At 43.5% G+C, this 22,490-nt stretch overlaps 1 protein-coding gene across 5 annotated transcripts in view; it reads right to left on the reverse strand.

Annotated features, from left to right (window-relative positions):
* Window positions 1-22,490, reverse strand: part of LOC134292297 (F-box only protein 44-like) — a 29,230-nt gene that overhangs the window by 1,971 nt on the left and 4,769 nt on the right. For 3 of the 5 annotated variants that reach the window (XM_062965505.1, XM_062965506.1, XM_062965507.1), the window contains exons 2-5: window positions 10,768-10,915; window positions 5,483-5,763; window positions 1,744-1,999; window positions 1,460-1,577 (exon numbers count right to left, since the gene is read on the reverse strand). In XM_062965505.1, the coding sequence (XP_062821575.1) occupies window positions 1,460-1,577; window positions 1,744-1,999; window positions 5,483-5,763; window positions 10,768-10,784 (672 nt within the window). In that variant the 5' untranslated portion in view covers window positions 10,785-10,915. The remainder of the gene's footprint in view (window positions 1-1,459; window positions 1,578-1,743; window positions 2,000-5,482; window positions 5,764-10,767; window positions 10,916-22,490) is intronic. The other 2 variants (XM_062965504.1, XM_062965508.1) reach the window with 1 other exon arrangement.

The following is a 22,490-nucleotide window of genomic DNA, read 5'->3' on the forward strand; positions in this document are numbered from 1 at the left end:
TGGCTCTTCTGCTTAGAAATTGAGATGAGCACCAACCCCCAGAGTCAGACACGACTGGACTTGATGTCAGAGGAAAACCTTTACCCTTTACCTTAACTACCACCAATTCCTCAATACTTTATTTCCCATATTTCCCATACTTCGCCACAGATACGCGTGGCTGGGCATAACTAGTATTAATATAATATAATATCCTAAAATATATAATATTATAATATGTAATATAGTCACTGCTGGTCATTGGCTGAAATTAACTGGATGCGGGGATGATGGATTGTGTTGAAAAATTTCGAGTTTGGGGTTTTTTGGGTTTTGTTGTTTTGTGCGTCGCCGCGATGCGAAAAGCCTTTTATATATATATAGATAATATAATATCCTAAAACATATATAATATTATAATATATAATATAGTTGCTGTTGGTCATTGGCTGAAATTAATATTATATATTAATATAATATAATATCCTAATATATATATAATAATATATAATATAGTCACTGTTGGCCATTGGCTGAAATTAATATTATATATTAATATAATATAATATCCTAAAATATATATAACATTATAATATATAATATAGTCACCGTTGGCCATTGGCTGAAATTAATATTATATATTAATATAATATAATATCCTAAAGTATATATAATATAATAATATATAATATAGTCGCTGTTGGTCATTGGTTGAAATTAATATTATATATTAATGTAATATAATATCCTAAAGTATATATAATATTATAATATATAATATAGTCGCCGTTGGTCATTGGCTGAAAATAATATTATATATTAATATAATATAATATCCTAAAATATATATAGCATTATAATATATAATATAGTCGCCGTTGGTCATTAGCTGAAATTAATATTATATATTAATATAATACAATATCCTAAAATATATATAATATAATATATAATATAGTCACTGTTGGCCATTGGGGACCTAAAGGGGGTGGAGCCTACCCTGCTGACTGGCAGCCAGGGGGAAAACGGCTCTTCCTCGTCCTCTAGGTTTTTTTAATTCAAAGACACAGATTGAATGACTATGTCTTTTGTGGCCAGATTTGGTGTGATTTGGTTCAGTGGTTTTGTTGTTTACTTCATGGGAAAAACGCACATTACATTTTCATATATATAGATAATATAATATCCTAAATATATATATAATATTCTAATATATAATATAGTTGCTATGGGTCATTGTCTAAAATTAATATTATATATTAATATAATATAATATCCTAAAATATATATATAATATTATAATATATAATATAGTCGCTGTTGGTCATTGGCTGAAATTAATATTATATATTAATATAAATTATATATATATATATATATATATATATATATATATATAGAGTATATATTATATAATGAATGTTGGTCATTGGCTGAAATTATGATATATAATAATATAATATTATATCTATAGCTGTACCTCATTCCACCAGTCACAAATATCAAAACCAGATAGGCTGCATTCTTGGAGGACCTCCAATCCAGCTGACAGCAGCTTCACATGGAGTTGACTATCAGACATCCAGCTGAAATATTGCCTATTTTGGAAAGGGAGAAATAGAAGAAAGCATTAGGAGTGAATAGCAGGTTTCCACAGTTGAGTGGACATTCAAACCCAAGACTCAACATTCAACACTAAAGCCACAACAATATGGACATATTATGTTTCAGGATTGATTGTGGTCGTTCTTCTCCATCACTCACCAGTCTTTCACGATGATTTTGGGCCTGGATTCATCCATCAGCCGGTCTGAGTAGCCTTCTTCCCTCAAAGTAATCCGCTGCCGCTTGGTCCCGCTCAAAGTTCCACCCGAACTGCTAAAAATAAAGCATCTCTGGATCTCTTGCGGTGGACGGGGAATCCTCAGGGATCTTTCATAGAACTGGACGCATCTTCTCAACATAATGTCATTGGAGACCTCCCAACATGGCTGCCTTGCTTCCCAGAAATTAAAGAATTCTATCAGATAAAAAAAGAAGAGTTTCCATCCCTATTCATTCCCAAATGCAGACCAAAACACACAAAAGTCTCCAAGGTGGCTCTATCGAAGACCTGGAGATCTTTCAGTAAGTCTCCAAGGTATATCATTGGAAGATCTGGAGATCTTCAATGAGTCTCCAAGATGTCTCTATAGAAGATCTTTCAATGAGTCTCCAAGGTGTCTCTATGGAGGACCTGGAGATCTTTCAGTAAGTCTCCAAGGTATATCATTGGAAGATCTGGAGATCTTCAATGAGTCTCCAAGATGTCTCTATGGAAGATCTTTCAATGAGTCTCCAAGATGTCTCTATGGAAGATCTTTCAATGAGTCTCCAATGTTTCTCTATGGAAGATCTTTCAATGAGTCTCCAAGGTGTCTCTATGGAATATCTTTCAATGAGTCTCCAAGGTGTCTCTATGGAATATCTTTCAATGAGTCTCCAAGGTGTCTCTATGGAAGATCTTTCAATGAGTCTCCAAGGTGTCTCTATGGAAGATCTTTCAATGAGTCTCCAAGATGTCTCTATGGAAGATCTTTCAATGAGTCTCCAAAGTGTCTCTATGGAAGACCTGGAGATCTTTCAGTAAGTCTCCAAGGGATATCATTGGAAGATCTGGAGATCTTTCAATGAGTCTCCAAGATGTCTCTATGGAAGATCTTTCAATGAGTCTCCAAGATGTCTCTATGGAAGATCTTTCAATGAGTCTCCAAGATATCTCTATGGAAGATCTTTCAATGAGTCTCCAAGATGTCTCTATGGAAGATCTTTCAATTAATCTCCAAGACGTCTGTATGGAAGACCTGGAGATCTTCAGTAAATCTTCAAGGGATATCACTGGAAGATCTGGAGATCTTTGAGTCTCCAAGATGTCTCTATGCAAGATCGTTCAATGAGTCTCCAAGGTGTCTCTATGGAGGATCTTTCAATGAGTCTCCAAGATGTCTCTATGGAGGACCTGGAGATCTTTCAGTAAGTCTCCAAGTGATATCACTGGAAGATCTGGAGATCTTTCAATGAGTCTCAAAGATGTCTCTATGCAAGATTGTTCAATGAGTCTCCAAGGTGTCTTTATGGAGGATCTTTCAATGAGTCTCCAAGATGTCTCTATGGAAGATCTTTCAATGAGTCTCCAAGGTGTCTCTATGGAGGACCTGGAGATCTTTCAGTAAGTCTCCAAGTGTCAGGACCCTGGCAGCTGGGCACCAATAACCTTGCACAGAGGCCAGTCTCTATCTAATATCTTTATTAAAGAAATATATAAAATCAATAAAAACAAGTGAAGGATATAGTTCAGAAGCAGACCTTTCAAATGAGGTCAAATATAGTCCAAAAATGTATTGTCCAATAAATGATATTAGAGTTCAAAGTTTTAATCCACTTGACCGAAACACACACTTTGCCAAGCAATAGTGTGGGGAAATAACAGAGTCTTAGAGTCCAATGAAGCTTGACAACAAGGCTGGAAATAAACTTGTTTCTCGACTAGGTCCGTGACTGGAGACAAGGCAAAACATGAAGCATGAAGCAGGGTCCGTGGTAAAACCGCGAGGCAGGGCAAGGCTTGAAGCTTGATCCGGGAAGCAAGGAACTGGGATTACGAAGTCCACACACGATCTCTCTCCTGAAGCTGATCAATTGACTCCGCAAAGAATCCCTCGCGCCAAACACCTATATTGGGTCTCGTTTTCCCGCTAACAGAACTCTTTCCCTAGAGAACGGGAAGTGAAACCCAACTCTGTCCAGATGCAAGACTCCTTAGAATTTCCCAAGGGAAGCAGACCTAATCAGCCATTTGTTTGGCAGCGATTCTTAGACTTCTCCGATTAGCTTCCCTGACTCCCCTGTCTTTAGAATAAAATTCCTTCCTGGGAAACGGAGGGGAGTACTGCCCAAGGCCTGGTTTACTGAATTCTTGTGGGCAAACATCAACATCCGGCAGGTGAAGAGACTCCAGTTCTTGTTGAACCGGCAAAAACCCAATGTTTTCATCTTCATCTGCCACAATAGTACTAGGAACAGGACTACATGGCCCATGAGTCATCACACCAAGTGATATCATTGGAAGATCTGGAGATCTTTCAATGAGTCTCCAAGATGTCTCTATGGAAGATCTTTCAATGAGTCTCCAAGGTGTCTCTATGGAAGGTCTTTCAATGGGTCTCCAAAATGTCTCTATGGAAGACCTGGAGATCTTTCAGTAAGTCTCCAAGGGATATCATTGGAAGATCTTGAGATCTTTCAATGAGTCTCCAAGATGTCTCTATGCAAGATTGTTCAATGAGTCTCCAAGGTGTCTCTATGGAAGACCTGGATATCTTTCAATTAATCTCCAAGGGACCCCTATGGAAAACCTCCAAGTTATACTCCAAACATCGGTACCTAACCCTATCTCTAAAATCTCTTTATTGGATGGAAAGCCCACTGAGGATCTGGAGATCTTTCAATGTGTGTGTCAGAGTTACACATCACCACCTACTTAACCCTTCAGTAGGTGTGTGATCACATGTCCAATAGAATTGTATTTTCTAACGGTATTATACAATGGGACTACAAACAATGCATTCCTGTCTAACAGTGCATTATCAATCTAACAGAGTCTCCAAGATGCCTCTATGGAAGATCTGGAGATCTTTTAATGACTCTCTAAGTTGCCTGTATGGAAGATCTGGAGTTCTTTCATTGAGTCCTTAACATGTCTCTATAGTAGATGTGGTGTTCTTTCGATTAGTCTCCAAGGGATCTTTATGGAAGACTTGGTGATCCTTCAAGGAAGTTTTCAAGGTGTCTCTATGGAAAACCTACAGATCTTTCAATAAGTCTCCAAGGGGCTATGGAAGATCTGGAGATCTTTCAATGAGTTTTCAAGGTGTCTCTATGGAAACCCTACAGAGCTTTCAATGTGTCTCCAAGGGACATCAATGGAAGATCTGGAGATCATTCAATGAGTCTTCAAGGGATCTTCAATGTTTAGGGGGCCTCTATGGAAGATGTGGAGATCTTTCAATGAGTTTTCAAGGTGTCTCTATGGAAAACCTAGAGATCTTTCAATAAGTCTCCAAAGGGCCTCTATGGAAGATCTGGAGATCCTTCAATGAGTCTCCAAGGGATCTCAGTGGAAGATCTGGAGATCCTTCAATGAGTCTCCAAGGGATCTCATTGGAAGATCTGGAGATCCTTCAATGAGTATCCAAGGGATCTCAGTGGAAGATCTGGAGATCCTTCAATGAATCTCCAAGGGATCTCAGTGGAAGATCTGGACATCCTTCAATGAGAGTCTCCAAGGGACATCAATGGAAGATCTGGAGATCCTTCAATGAATCTCCAAGGGACATCAATGGAAGATCTGGAGATCCTTCAATGAGTCTCCAAGGGACATCAATGGAAGATCTGGAGATCCTTCAATGAGTCTTCAAGGGATCTCAGTGGAAGATCTGGAGATCTTTGGAACGACAGGACCCACCTTCTCCGCAGGGGTTCTTGACCAGGTTCCTCTGGCTGTGACGGAAGCAGAAAGTCCTCCAGTCTGGGAGGCCACTATCCGACTCCTCCAGGATGAAGCCCATTCGTCGGCATTTGCGCTTCCAAAGGACGGGGAGGTCCACCAGATCCCTCCACCGAGAGCAAACCTGACGGCAGCAGAGGACCAAGTCCTTCCTCGGGACCAGAGAGAGGATGTCGAGGAGGAGATCCTCCGGGAGGTCTGAGATGGTCACTTTCTTCCTCAGAAGGAATTGCATCCAACTGATGGGAAAAACACAAGAATGAAACCATGGACCAAAGATCAGATGGGTTTGGAATCCACACTATCATCCACGGTCCACCAAAACATTATGAAGAGGGATAGAGGACTGTACTAAGAAACAATGCATTCAAAACTAGAGGTTCTCCAGATCTTTTTGGGGTTCAACTCCCAGGATCCAACTGTAGCTTCAAGGTGTCCATAAGCATTTAGCCATGGCAGTTCAAGTGGTTGTATCATCATCATCATCATCATCATCAATACAGTTGAAGTGGTTGGATCCTTAGGGGCAAGTGACCATGTGCTCCTGCAGTTTGCAATACAAAGGAATGCTGAAACTAAGACAAGTCAAACACGCATTCTGGACTTTAAGAGAGCTGACTTCCAAAAAATGAAGGAATTACTGAGCGGCATTCCATGGACGCCGATATTAAAAAACAAGGGAGTTAAGGATGGATGGGAGTTTTTCAAAAGTGAAATACTCAAGGCGCAAATGCAAACAGTGCCAACAAAGAAGAAAAATAAGACAAATGCAAAGAAGCCAGAATGGATGTCCAAAGAACTTCTAACTGAGCTAAAGCTCAAAAGTGACATGCACAAGAAGTGGAAAAGGGGAGAAATCACCAAAGAAGAATTCAAACGTATAGCCAACACCTGTAGGGAAAAGGTTCGCAAGGCTAAAACACAAAATGAGCTCAGGCTTGCCAGGGACATAAAAAACAACAAAAAAGGCTTTTTTGCTTACGTTGGTAGAAAAAGGAAGAAAAAGGAGGCGATAGGGCCATTGCAAGGAGAAGATGGGGTGATGGCGACAGGGGACAGGGAAAAGGCAGAACTGCTCAATGCCTTCTTTGCCTCGGTCTTCTCACAAAAAGAAAGCCATCTTCAACCTCAGCAACATGGAATGGACGAAGGATTGGGGGAAATCCAACCCCAAATAGGGAAACAAGTTGTCCAGGAACACCTGGCCACTCTAAACGAATTCAAGTCCCCAGGGCCAGATCAGCTACATCCAAGAGTACTGAAGGAACTAGCGGAAATTATTTCAGAACCACTGGCAATTATCTTCGAGAGTTCTTGGAGAACAGGAGAAGTCCCAGCAGATTGGAGGAGGGCGAATGTGGTCCCTATCTTCAAGAAGGGAAAAAAGAACGACCCAAACAATTACCGTCCGGTCAGCCTCACATCGATACCAGGCAAGATTCTGGAAAAGATCATTAAGGAAGTGGTCTGCGAACACTTAGAAACAAATGCGGTCATTGCTAATAGTCAACACGGATTTACCAAAAACAAGTCATGCCAGACTAATCTGATCTCTTTTTTCGATAGAGTTACGAGTTGGGTCGATACAGGGAATGCTGTGGATGTAGCGTACCTGGATTTCAGTAAGGCCTTCGACAAAGTCCCCCACGACCTTCTGGCAAACAAACTAGTAAAATGTGGGCTAGACAAAACTACGGTTAGGTGGATCTGTAATTGGCTAAGCGAACGAACCCAAAGGGTGCTCACCAATGCGTCGTCTTCATCATGGAAAGAAGTGACAAGTGGAGTGCCGCAGGGCTCCGTCCTGGGCCCGGTTCTGTTCAACATCTTTATTAACGACTTAGACGAAGGGTTAGAAGGCACGATCATCAAGTTTGCAGACGACACAAAACTGGGAGGGATAGCCAACACTCCAGAAGAAAGGAGCAGAATTCAAAACGATCTTGACAGACTAGAGAGATGGGCCAAAACTAACAAAATGAAGTTCAACAGGGACAAATGCAAGAGACTTCACTTCGGCAGAAAAAATGGAAATCAAAGATACAGAATGGGGGACGTCTGGCTTGACAGCAGTGTGTGCGAAAAAGACCTTGGAGTCCTTGTGGACAACAAGTTAAACATGAGCCAACAATGTGATGCGGCTGCTAAAAAAGCCAATGGGATTCTGGCCTGCATCAATAGGGGAATAGCGTCTAGATCCAGAGAAGTTATGCTCCCCCTTATTCTATTCTGCCTTGGTCAGACCACACCTGGAATACTGTGTCCAATTTGGGGCACCACAGTTGAAGGGAGATGTTGACAAGCTGGAGAGCGTCCAGAGGAGGGCGACTAAAATGATTAAGGGTCTGGAGAACAAGCCCTATGAGGAGCGGCTTAAAGAGCTGGGCATGTTTAGCCTGCAGAAGAGAAGGCTGAGAGGAGACATGATAGCCATGTACAAATACGTGAAGGGAAGTCAAAGGGAGGAGGGAGCAAGCTTGTTTTCTGCTGCCCTGCAGACTAGGACACGGAACAATGGCTTCAAACTACAGGAAAGGAGATTCCACCTGAACATCAGGAAGAACTTCCTCACTGTGAGAAGGGCTGTTCGACAGTGGAACTCTCTCCCGGGGGCCGTGGTGGAGGCTCCTTCTTTGGAGGCTTTTAAGCAGAGGCTGGATGGCCATCTGTCGGGGGTGCTTTGAATGCGATTTCCTGCTTCTTAGCAGGGGGTTGGACTGGATGGCCCATGTGGTCTCTTCCAACTCTACTATTCTATGATTCTATGATCATCATCATCGTCATAGTAATCGTCATTGTTATTGTTATTATTAATAGATATCCCAGAACCCTGGTAATGAATTGTTATTGTTGTTGTTGTTATTATTATTATTAATAATATATAGTCCAGAACTTTGGTGATGAATGCAAGGATATCTTAACTGCAACTTCTAGAAGTCCACAGCATTCAGCCATGGCAGTTCAAGCGGTTGTATTAATAATAATAATATTAACAACAACAATTATTATTATTATCAAGTATTATTATTATTATTATTAATAATAATAATAATAACAGCTAGTCCAGAATCCTGGTATGAATGCAAGACTATCTTAACTGAAACTTCCAGGAGTGCACAGCATTCAGCCATGGCAGTTCAAGTGATATAATTATTATTAGTAGTAGTAGTAGAAGTAGTAGTATTGTTATTAGCATTATTAGTATTATTATTAATAGATAGTCTAGAACCCTGGTATGAATGCAAGGGTATCTTAACTGCAACTTCCAGGAGTCCACAACATCCAGCCATGGCAGTTCAAGCGGTTGTATTATTATTATTATTATTGCAATTATTAGTATTAATAGATAGTCCAAAATCCTGGTATGAATGCAAGGCAATCTTAATTGCAACTTCCAGGAGTCCACAACATCCAGCCATGGCAGTTCAAGCGGTTGTATTATTATTATTATTATTATTTATTGCTATTATTAGTATTAATTGATAGTCCAAAATCCTGGTATGAATGCAAGGCAATCTTAACTGCAACTTCCAAGAGTCCACAACATCCAGCCATGGCAGTTCAAGCGGTTGCAATATTATTATTATTATTATTGCTATTATTAGTATTAATTGATAGTTCAAAATCCTGGTCTGAATGGAAGGCTATCTTAACTGCAACTTCCAGGAGTCCACAACATCCAGCCATGGCAGTTCAAGCGGTTGTATTATTATTATTATTATTATTGCTATTATTAGTATTAACAGATAGTCCAAAATCCTGGTATGAATGCAAGGCTATCTTAACTGCAACTTCCAGGAGTCCACAACATCTAGCCATGGCAGTTCAAGCGGTTGTATTATTATTATTATTATTATTATTGCTATTATTAGTTTTGATAGATAGTCGAAAATCCTGGTATGAATGCAAGGCTATCTTAACTGCAACTTCCAGGAGTCCACAACATCTAGCCATGGCAGTTCAAGCGGTTGCATTATTATTATTATTATTATTATTGCTATTATTAGTATTAATAGATAGTCCAAAATCCTGGTATGAATGCAAGGCTATTGTAACTGCAACTTCCTGGAGTCCACAACATCTAGCAGTGACAGTTCAAGAGGTTGTATTATTATTATTATTATTGCTATTATTAGTATTAATAGATAGTCCAAAATCCTGGTATGAATGCAAGGCTATCTTAACTGCAACTTTCAGGAGTCCACAACATCCAGCCATGACAGTTCAAGCGGTTGTATTATTATTATTATTATTGCTATTGTTAGTATTAATAGATAGTCCAAAATCCTGGTATGAATGCAAGGCTATCTTAACTGCAACTTCCAGGAGTCCACAACATCTAGCCATGGCAGTTCAAGCGGTTGTATTACTATTATTATTATTATTATTATTGCTATTATTAGTTTTGATAGATAGTCGAAAATCCTGGTATGAATGCAAGGCTATCTTAACTGCAACTTCCAGGAGTCCACAACATCTAGCCATGGCAGTTCAAGCGGTTGCATTATTATTATTATTATTGCTATTATTAGTATTAACAGATAGTCCAAAATCCTGGTATGAATGCAAGGCTATCTTAACTCCAACTTCCAGGAGTCCACAACATCCTGGCCATGACAGTTCAAGCGGTTGTATTATTATTATTATTATTATTGCTATTATTAGTATTAACAGATAGTCCAAAATCCTGGTATGAATGCAAGGCTATCTTAACTGCAACTTTCAGGAGTCCACAACATCTAGCCATGGCAGTTCAAGCAGTTGTATTATTATTATTATTATTATTATTGCTATTATTAGTATTAACAGATAGTCCAAAATCCTGGTATGAATGCAAGGCTATCTTAACTGCAACTTCAAGGAGTCCACAACATCCAGCCATGGCAGTTCAAGTGGTTGTATTATTATTATTGCTATTATTAGTATTATTAGATAGTCCAAAATCCTGGTATGAATGCAAGGCTATTGTAATTGCAACTTCCAGGAGTCGACAGCATTCAGCCATGGCAGTTCAAGTGGTTGCATCATCATCATCATCATCATCATCATCATCATCATCATCATCATTAATAATAATAATATTAATACATAGTCCAGTATCCTGGTATAAATGCAAGGCTATCTTAACTGCAACTTCCAGGAGTCCACAGCATCCAGCCGTGACAGTTCCAATGGCCGTATTATTATTATTATTATTATTATCCAAAGGAGATTGGGTGTCCGTTCGGGTTTTTGATACAAACCTGAAAAGGAGAGACATCTGGAAAAACTCTTGACTCCTTCTGATCTTGTTAAGATTTCATGGGACTTCCTTATGGGATTTCCACCTTTGATGGGTTCTGGGTTTTAGTCCGAACTTGGACTCTCTTCTCCAAACTTCTGTCTGTTGTTCTGTGAGCAAGGAAAGTGTCTCAGAGCAGGAGGAGTGGCTCAGGCCGTGTAAACCGGGAAGTGGAGAGACGTCAGCGGACTCGTGTCCTGGCTCAAGGCCCAGCCATGCAAACTTCGTAATTCAAGACCTCTCCCTTAACCCTTTCCTACCCTTTCCTATGGCACACAGTTCACAGAGGAATCGATCAGCAACCGAACAAGAGGTTTGGGGAGAATTCACCACGATTTCCAAGCGTTGTATTTGACCTACTTCCAGAGAACACTGTGAACCCAACCAACTTGCCACAGATGATGGGACTTGCAGTACCTTCACTGATACTGTGACCCCCACCAACAATGGATCTGGACTGCATGGATGATGGGACTTGCAGTACCTTCATTGATACTGTGACCCCCAGCGACAATGGATCTGGACTACAAGGATGATGGGACTTGCGGTACCTTCACTGATACTGTGACCCCTCCACCAACAATGGATCTGGACTACACTTGCCATGGATGATGGGACTTGCGGTACCTTCTCTGATACTGTGACCCCCACCAACAATGGATCTGGACTACACTTGCCATGGATGATGGGACTTGCAGTACCTTCACTGATACTGTGACCTCCACCGACAATGGATCTGGACTACATGGATGATGGGACTTGCAGTACCTTCATTGATACTGTGACCCCCAGCGACAATGGATCTGGACTACATGGATGATGGGACTTGCGGTACCTTCACTGATACTGTGACCCCTCCACCAACAATGGATCTGGACTACACTTGCCATGGATGATGGGACTTGCAGTACCTTCACTGATACTGTGACCCCCACCAACAATGGATCTGGACTACATGGATGATGGGATTTGCAGTACTTTCATTGATACTGTGACCCCCACCAACAATGGATCTGGACTACATGGATGATGGGACTTGCGGTACCTTCACCGATACTGTGACCCCTCCACCAACAATGGATCTGGACTACATGGATGATGGGACTTGCAGTACCTTCACTGATACTGTGACCCCCACCAACAATGGATCTGGACTACATGGATGATGGGACTTGCAGTACCTTCTCTGATACTGTGACCCCCAGCAACAATGGATCAGGACTACATGGATGATGGGACTTGCAGTACCTTCACTGATACTGTGACCCCCACCGACAGTGGATCTGGACTACACTTGCCATGGATGATCGGACTTGCAGTACCTTCATTGATACTGTGATGTCATGGAGCCAAATCCCAGGGCTGGACTTCCAAGCCCTGAATCTGGCTTCATAACATAAAACAACCCTGCAAGCACCTGGCGGGAGAAGATAAAATGAGCCTGGGAACTCAGGGTTGAAAGTATAAACAATTATAATTGATGTAGTGTGTGGGAATGGTAGTAATGTGATCCGGAGGGTGGGGTTTGATGATGATATTTGCGTGTGCTATTACGTTGCATCAGAAGTGATAAAATTGAATGTATGTAAACATTAGGTCATTCTCGACTTTTCCAAAGTCATGTATTCTTCAATAAAGATTGGATTTGAGAGCAGCTATCTTTGATCTGCGTTCAGACTGATCCTTTGAAGTGAGCGTGACACTTAAGTCGAGAATCCCGTTCTCACCCTCCTGCGGAATTCGCAGTGAAGTGATAATGAGTGGAGAAGGAGATCAAAGCCCAAATGGAGCAGGGAGGCCTTTGCAAGGGGCCCGGCCGTTGGGAGAAGAGACGCTGCAAGCCATAGCTTCCTCTACGGGGTACCCCAGGCCGGACGGCGTGACCCAGAGGATTCCCAGGGGAGGAAGAGGCGTCCCTGCGGCTGCGGAAACCAGTTGGGGATCTGGAGGAAGCATGCCGGGGACCGTGGCCCTGCGGTTATCCATCCTGGAAACAAATTTATCCAGGCTGTCGGAAACCGTAGGGAGGTTGGTGCCACTATTGGAAGAGAATCTCCAAAAGGAGCCCATCCGATATGGCGCCGAGAGAGAGCCAAGTAAAGAAGGAGATTGGAGCCAGAGGGGCCAGCGAGCATCAACGCAGAGTCCCGTGGCGGCGAGGGGCGAGGGAGATGAGGAATATTGGCAGGAGCTGGAGTTCCGAGACAGAATGGCACGCGAAGTGGAGCGCCAGCGAGCTCTGGGAACTCTGAGGCCGCCATCTCCAACAGAGCTCCCAACCCCCCGAATGGGCGTCGGGGTGGAAAGACCACTGGGGCCAGGGATCGGGTCCAGTGGATTAGCAGACGAAGGCGGAGAGGAGCAGGAGATCCAGGAAGAGGAGGAGAATGTGCTGTACGACGAGGGAAGACGAGATGCGGGGGCTACAGCGAGGCCCGTATGCGGATGGGTGGAAGGGCCGACAGCGGCGGCAGAATTTCGGGAGCCGCGCAGAATGACCACCGGAGTGGGGCGCGGCGTGTTCAGAGGGGCCGTCCAAGGTAACCCGATGCAACCCTTCCCCCTGCCTCCCAGACAGCACCAACGGGCCGCAGAATGGATGCCAAGGAGGGAAGATCTCAAACTAGAATACGGAGGGGAATCAGCTGAATTGAACTTTTTTCTAATTAGCATCAGAGGATACATGGAAGACAATGCACACACATTCCCCTCCGAAGCAAGCAGGGTTCGAGCCATCGGCAACACACTAAAGAGAGGAGCTGCAAGCTGGTATGTGCAACTACATGCCAGACGCGACCCATGCCTGAGGTCAGTGCCCCGCTTCCTCGCCGCACTGGAAAACCGGTTCAGAGACCGGCTAGAGCAATTGGGGGCTCGAGACCAGCTTAAAGGAATAAAGCAGAGGGACAAAACGGTGCCCGAGTACGCAGAGGAATTCCTCCACCTCGCGGAAAGGGTACCAGAGTGGTCTGAAGTGACCAAAGTGGAAATATTTAAAGAGGGACTACGCCCCGAGGTTTTCAGCTGGGCAGCGCACAGAGATGACCCCGAAACGCTCCAGGGATGGATTCAACTAGCGGGGCGCGTTGAGTCCACCCTGGCCCAAGTGAAGCGCTTCAGGAGCAGCGGCGGCCAGCAAAGACCGGTGGCAAGAGGCCGAGGAGAAACGAGGAAGCAGGAAAGGTCCGGAGGGAGGCCGGGGATTCCCTCCAGAGGAGACGACAACAAACCTAAACCGGGATGCTTTGTGTGTGGGAAGACGGGCCATCGAGCAGCAGAATGTTGGGCACGGAAGGGGGAGCCACCAAAACCCTCAAAACCCAAGCCAGCAACCGGGAGGCGTGCGGAGGAGGAGGTGCAAGCCCCAGAATCTTCGGAAAAACTGGTGAGTCGGGACAAACGCATGATAGTAGTGCCAATCTGCATCTCGGGGCTAGAGAATCGGGCCACCTGCAAGGCATTCGTGGATTGTGGTTGTTCTAGGAACATTATAACTCCGGAACTAGCAGGAGCGCTGAAGTGCCAGCAGATGGCGCTTGACTCCCCAATTGCATTTTCGCAGCTAGATGGATCAGTTGCTGCTGGGGAAGTATCTACAAAGGAAATACGGGGGGTCCCATGTAAAATAGGCAAATGGGAAGGAAGAATATCCTTTGTGATAGCCCCTATTGCCGCATACCACGTAATATTAGGGATACCATGGCTCGAACAGGCTAATCCTGAAGTAGACTGGAGAGGAAAGAGCCTAGCATTTAAAGAACAGCAGACGCAATGGGAGATAAGCAAAATTGCAGAAGAGGAAGACGAGGGAGATGAAGCAGGTGAAATAGACCCACAGCTATTGCCACCTGAATACAGAGACTTTGTGGATGTTTTCAATCAGAAAGAAGCAAGTAAATTACCTCCCAAAAGGAATATAGAAGTAGAAATTGAAATAACCCCAGGAGCAAACTTACCAAAACCAAAAGTGTATCCCATGTCTGTGCAGGAGAAGGAGGAATTGAGGAAATATATTGATAAAAACCTGGCGCGAGGCTTCATTAAGCCATCCAATTCTCCTCTCGGGGCCCCAGTGTTATTTAGGAGAAAGAAAGACAACTCCCTAAGATTGTGCATTGATTATCGAAATTTAAATGCAATTACTAAGGACAATAAATACCCTATGCCCTTAGTAAAGGATTTAATTACCGTATTGAAGAAAGGGAGCATATTTACTAAACTGGATTTAATTGAAGCATATCATAAATTAAGAATCAAACCGGAGGATACTTGGAAAACTGCATTTTCCTGCGCATTCGGCCATTTTGAATATAAAATTTTGCCTTTCGGATTAAAAAACGGAGGCGGTTGCTTTATGCAGCTTATAAATGAAATACTACACCCATTGTTGTACAGAGGGGTATTCATATTCCTTGATGATATCTTGATTGTGAGCGAAGATAAGGAAAAGCACGTGAAATTGGTCCGGGAAGTGTTGCAGAGACTAAGAGAAGCAAAGCTGTACGCAAAACTGTCCAAATGTGAATTTAATAAAACTCAAATTGACTTTCTGGGGTATCGGATATCTCCAGAAGGGTTAGCTATGGATCCAGCTAAAGTATCAGATGTAAAAGAATGGGGAGTGCCTCAAACAAGGAGGCAATTGCAATCATTTCTGGGGTTTGCAAATTTTTATAGATCCTTCATAAAAGGCTTCGCGCAAATAACCGCACCCCTTACTGAACTTTTAAAAACAAAAGGGAAAGGGGAGACAGCAAAAGTAAAAGCTCCTGGCGCCAAACTGAGTTGGACGCCAGAATGCCAAAAGGCATTCGAAACACTAAAAGAATGCTTCACAGAAGGACCCATCCTAAAACATCCAGATATCAAAAGCCCTTTCATAATCCATTGCGATGCCTCAGACTGTGCGTACGGGGCAGTACTATTGCAAAAAGATCAAAATGGGAACTTAAAACCCTGTGGATATTTGTCCCGGAAGTTCAGCGAAACTGAAAAATGTTGGCCAATATGGGAAAAAGAGGCATTAGCCATATTAAAAGCCTTAGAATGCTGGCGACACTTCCTCGAAGGAAGCGGAATCCCATTTGAAATTTGGTCTGACCATAAGAACCTCCAGTATTTAAAGTCTCCTCGAAAATTGTCCCCCAAACAAATTAGATGGGCGCAATACTTCAGCAGGTTCGATTTCCAATTAAAATTTTTTCAAGGGAAGCAGAATGTCTTGGCAGATGCTCTTTCACGCATGCCTCAACACGAAGGCATAACCACAGCAAAAGAAGGGACAATATTCTCTGATAAACAATGGGGCTTAGCTGTCAGGACAAGAGCGCAAACCCAAAAGGAGAACACGGCTATTGTTGAACTCGACGGGGAAGATAATTGGGGAAACGAACTGAAACAGTCTTATGAAGGAGATCAGTGGATCGCATCCAACGCAGAAAAGGGGGAGCAGAAGGGGGGATTTTGGTTTGTTAACAAGAAACTGTATATCCCAGCAATATTAAGGATTAAGATTTTGCATCGTTTTCACAATAACCAGAGCGCTGGTCATACAGGAATTACAAAAACAACGAAGGCAATAGCAAAACATTGTTGGTGGCCAGGAATGAGGAAGGACATAAAGAATCATGTTGTTCAATGTGATGATTGTGCCAGAAATAAATCGAGAGGAGGGAAGCCTATGGGATTATTACAAACAGTAGCGGAACCTACCAGACCTTGGGAATGTGTAGCTATGGACTTTGTGGGGGAACTGCCGGTTAGCAAAGGACATCGTTATATTTGGACAGTATTAGACCTGTTTTCTAAACAGGCCCACTTTATAGCACTGACGAAACTGCCATCGGCCGAGAAACTAGCTGAATTGTACATAAACCATATTTACAAACTGCATGGATGTCCCAGTAGAGTGGTCAGTGACAGAGGAGTACAATTCACAGCAAAATTTTGGAAAAAATTCTTGGAAATGCTAGGAGCAGAAAGGAGTCTAAGTTCTGCTTTTCACCCCATGACAAACGGGGCAGTAGAACGTACTCAGCAGACACTTGGGCAGTTCCTTCGAATGTACTCCAACATGAGACAAAATGACTGGTCTAGGTGGTTGGCTTTTGCAGAACTAGCTTTTAATTCGACTATACATTCAGCAACAAATAAAACCCCCTTTGAAGTAGTTTACGGGTATGAAATACAGCCTTTGCCCCAGTTGCCAAGATGGACAGAGAATGAGGAAACAGAGGCAGGAAAATGGAAAACGCAAATGCTAGAATGCTGGAGTCAAGTGACTGCATCCTTAAAGGAAGCACACAAAAAGTATAAAGCGTTCGCAGACAGAAAGAGGGTGGAAGGCGAAAAATTGGATAAAGGAGATCTAGTGTGGTTAAGTACCCAAAACATCAAATTGGGGCTACCTTCGAGAAAATTGGGCCCCAAATATATTGGACCATTCAGAATACAGGGTGTTATCAATGAAGTAACTTTCCAGTTGGCATTGCCAAAAAGTTTAGGGAAAATACACCCAGTATTCCATCGCAGCTTACTGAAAAAGTATATGGGGACTTTGGACAAAATGGACACATAGAGTTATTGTTTGATTTGTTTCAGGACTATGATGAAAGAAGAACCGGAGAGGAGGACGAAGAAAACGAGGGCGCCATGTCATGGAGCCAAATCCCAGGGCTGGATTTCCAAGCCCTGAATCTGGCTTCATAACATAAAACAACCCTGCAAGCACCTGGCGGGAGAAGATAAAATGAGCCTGGGAACTCAGGGTTGAAAGTATAAACAATTATAATTGATGTAGTGTGTGGGAATGGTAGTAATGTGATCCGGAGGGTGGGGTTTGATGATGATATTTGCGTGTGCTATTACGTTGCATCAGAAGTGATAAAATTGAATGTATGTAAACATTAGGTCATTCTCGACTTTTCCAAAGTCATGTATTCTTCAATAAAGATTGGATTTGAGAGCAGCTATCTTTGATCTGCGTTCAGACTGATCCTTTGAAGTGAGCGTGACACTGTGACCCCCACCGACAATGGATCTGGACTACATGGATGATGGGACTTGCAGTACCTTCACTGATACTGTGACCCCCACCAACAATGGATCTGGACTACATGGATGATGGGACTTGCAGTACCTTCACTGATACTGTGACCCCCACCAACAATGGATCTGGACTACACTTGCCACGGATGATGGGACTTGCAGTACCTTCTCTGATACTGTGACCTTTACCGACAATGGATCTGGACTACACTTGCCACGGAAGATGGGACTTGCAGTACTTTCACTGATACTGTAACTCCCACCAACAATGGATCTGGACTACACTTGCCATGGATGATGGGACTTGCAGTACCTTCACTGATACTGTGACCCCCCCACCGACAATGGATCTGGACTACATGGATGATGGGACTTGCAGTACCTTCACTGATACTGTGACCCCCACCGACAATGGATCTGGACTACACTTGACATGGATGATGGGACTTGCAGTACCTTCTCTGATACTGTGACCTTTACCGACAATGTATCTGGACTACACTTGCCACGGATGATGGGACTTGCAGTACCTTCACTGATACTGTGACCTCCACCGACAATGGATCTGGACTACACTTGCCACGGATGATGGGACTTGCAGTACCTTCACTGATGCTGTGACCCCCACCGGCAATTGATCTGGACTACACTTGCCTTGGATGATAGGACTTGCAGTACCTTCACTGATACTGTGACCTCCACCGACAATGGATCTGGACTACACTTGCCACGGATGATGGGACTTGCAGTACCTTCACTGATGCTGTGACCCCCACCGACAATTGATCTGGACTACACTTGCCACGGATGATGGGACTTGCAGTACCTTCACTGATACTGTGACCTCCACCGACAATGGATCTGGACTACACTTGCCTTGGATGATAGGACTTGCAGTACCTTCTCTGATACTGTGACCTTTACCGACAATGTATCTGGACTACACTTGCCTTGGATGATAGGACTTGCAGTACCTTCACTGATACTGTGACCTCCACCGACAATGGATCTGGACTACACTTGCCACGGAAGATGGGACTTGCAGTACTTTCACTGATACTGTAACTCCCACCAACAATGGATCTGGACTACACTTGCCATGGATGATGGGACTTGCGGTACCTTCTCTAATACTGTGACCCCCACCAACAATGGATCTGGACTACACTTGCCATGGATGATGGGACTTGCAGTACCTTCTCTGATACTGTGACCTCCACCGACAATGGATCTGGACTACACTTGCCTTGGATGATAGGACTTGCAGTACCTTCTCTGATACTGTGACCTTTACCGAAAATGTATCTGGCAGGGTTTATAGGTGATTGCCCTGGGAATCTGGGAGTTGTAGTTCAGGACAGGGTGATGTACTTGGGGAGAAAAATGGTTGACACAGCAAGGCAATAAATCTTCTCATAGGCCGATAGGAACAAACAAGGAGGCAGATTATCCAGCACTGACGTAATGAGTTTACAACACTCATGCTCCAGCAATAAGGATGACATAATGTCTTTATGGCACACTCAGAGAGAAGGAAAGGTTTTCTCCAGGAAACAAACATTAAATTGTTTATATGGACTTACGAGTAGGAGTGGTGCTTCTATTTGTTTGCAAATCTTGTAATATAATATAATAATATCAAGGATAGCTGTGACGGGGTGGTGAGTGAATCAGAACCAGACATCCTGAGGAGCGAGGTTGAATGGGCCTTAAGAAGCACTGCTAATAACAAGCAGCAGGAGACGAGGGGATGCCAGCTGAAGAGATCAAGCTGAAGAGATCAAGAGAAGATGGCGAGTTTATACAGAAGATCTGTATAGGAAGGATAATAATATCGAGGATAGCTTTGACAGTGTGGTGAGTGAATCAGAAATAGACATCCTGAGGAGTGAGGTTGAATTGGCCTTAAGAAGCATTGCTAATATCAAGGCAGCAGGAGACGACGGGATGCCAGCTGAAGAGATCAAGCTGAGGAGATCAAGAGAAGATGGCGAGTTTATACAGAAGATCTGTATAGGAAGGATAATAATATCGAGGATAGCTTTGACAGTGTGGTGAGTGAATCAGAACTAGACATCCTGAGGAGTGAGGTTGAATTGGCCTTAAGAAGCATTGCTAATATCAAGGCAGCAGGAGACGACGGGATGCCAGCTGAAGAGATCAAGCTGAAGAGATCAAGAGAAGATGACGAGATTATACAGAAGATCTTTATAGGAAGGATAATAATATCAAGGATAGCTTTGTTGGTGTGGTGAGTGAATCAGAACCAGACATCCTGAGGAGTGAGGTTGAATGGGCCTTAAGAAGCATTGCTAATAGCAAGGCAGCAGGAGACGATGGGATCCCAGCTGAGTTGTTTAAAATCTTGGAAGGTGATGCTGTCAAGTTGCTACCCAACTTGAATACTATTGAACAGCCTCACAGTTTCAAAGCCTGGCTGCTTCATACCTAGGGGAATCCTTTCCAGGTACTTAAGTTGATTGACAGCAGGCATTGTCCCCTGTTAATTGAGTTTCTGGGAAAGCTTTATTTGCCAGTGTGAGTTTCTGCCAGAGCCTGATCCCAGAAGGGCAGTTGGTTCTCGCAGAAGCAGAGGCAGCAGGAGGACATTTTTGCTCCCTGGCTTCAGGTAGGATTTGGCTAAGATTTGGCTAAGATTTTAAACTGAGTGTGGGCTTGGCTCCTGTGGTCAAAGTCTAACTGTTGTGTGACTGTTGTGTTGAAAGAGAGCCAGGTACTTAAGTTGATTGACAGCAGGCATTGTCCCCTGTTAATTGAGTTTCTGGGAAAGCTTTATTTGCCAGTGTCGGCACCTTTACTAACTATCCTTTGCACCTTTACTAACTATCCTTTGCAGTACATACAGGAAACAAAGCAACATAAACAAATACACAAAGAGGTGGTTTGTTGCAGTTTGCACATAAAGTGCGTGCATATTACTTAACTGTACAAAGATCGCACTTGGCCACCACACTCACCAAGAGATGCAACAAAAGCAAAACATTCCCATCACATGCACCAGCTGTGGCATGTTCCGCTTTTTCACACAAAAACTAGACAACTACATCTGCTCCAAATGCAAACAGATGACTCTGATGGAGCAGAGGATCCAACAGCTCGAGCACCATATTAAGACCCTTAAGGACATTCAGGCACTCGAGCTCTTCTTGGACACTGCACAACACGCTGCTGTAGATCAGCAGCCTGCATCACACCAACACCACCAAGACCATGATCAGGAACCTTATGGGGAGATCAACTCAAAGGTAGACAACCCTCAGGCTTGGAAGGAGGTCACCCATAGAAGGAGACGCAGGACCAGGCAGCCTCCGCAGAACTCCTCTGCTCAGCTGCATTTACACAACAGATTTGAAATTCTTACATCATTAACATACAATCAGGAAACACATCTTGTGGAGGACCACAGTTTCTTAGATACCACTCAGTGGACCACCCTGGATCAATGCGCAGGGGATAGCCCTGACGGGGACAGTGCATCACCACAGTCACACTTATGTAATCATGCAAATGCTCCATCCCCAATCATAGACCAGGAGCAACAGGAACATCCTTGGGAGAGTAATGGGCTCTCGGATGTATCTCAATGGATTGTCATTGATGAATGCACTGGGGATGTTGAGGAGGAGGACAACACTTTACACCTACATGATTCACTTCAACAGGAACACTCTTCAGGGGACATACACACTGTCTTGCACAAAAGGGACCCTGTCAATCCTCAAAGGAAACAGGTCTTGGTAGTAGGTGACTCCCTCCTTAGAGGAACGGAAGCCATCATTTCCAGACCGGATGGGATGGCTCGAGAAACATGCTGCCTCCCGGGGGCAAAAATACACCATATCACTCAGAGGCTCAGCAGGCTCCTAAAGCCCCATCACCCTCCCCACCTTATGTTGATACATGTAGGTACCAATGACACCGCTAGGCATACTTTTCAAAAGATCACAAATGATTTTCGAGCTCTGGGAACAAAGCTAAAACTGTATAATGTACATGTGATCTTTTCATCCATCCTCCCTGTTGTAGGACACGGCTCTACAAGGGCCGGAAAAATAGTACAGGTCAATAACTGGCTCAGAAAATGGTGTCAAGAGGAGCATTTTGGCTTCCTTGACCATGGTCTACTCTTCCAAGAGGATGGACTACTGGCAAGCGATGGGGTGCATCTCACACAAGTAGGAAAACATCTTTTTGCACACAGACTCACAAACCTCATCAGGCGCACTTTAAACTAGATCCACTGGGGGAGGGGAACAACAGCCTGGCGAACAATATATTACCCACGACCACAGGGAACCGCCGAAAGGCTAAACGGAGGGCTGCACAAACACAGCAAGGACCAAGTACAGAGAGCACAATAATCCCAAATAAACAGTTCGAGAGGAGGTCACAGGGGCTTACATGTCTTTACACTAATGCTCAGAGCATGGGAAATAAGCAAGACGAACTCCAACTCCTAGCACAGCACCACACATACGATGTCATAGGCATCACTGAAACATGGTGGGATGACTCCCATCACTGGAATTTAACCATTGAGGGCTATAACCTCTTTCACAGAAATAGAACAAAGGGGAGAGGAGGGGGAGTAGCTTTATATGTCAAAAACAGTTACGT

This window comes from Anolis carolinensis, unplaced genomic scaffold (genome assembly GCF_035594765.1).
Source record: "Anolis carolinensis isolate JA03-04 unplaced genomic scaffold, rAnoCar3.1.pri scaffold_15, whole genome shotgun sequence".
Classification (NCBI taxonomy): domain Eukaryota; kingdom Metazoa; phylum Chordata; class Lepidosauria; order Squamata; family Dactyloidae; genus Anolis; species Anolis carolinensis.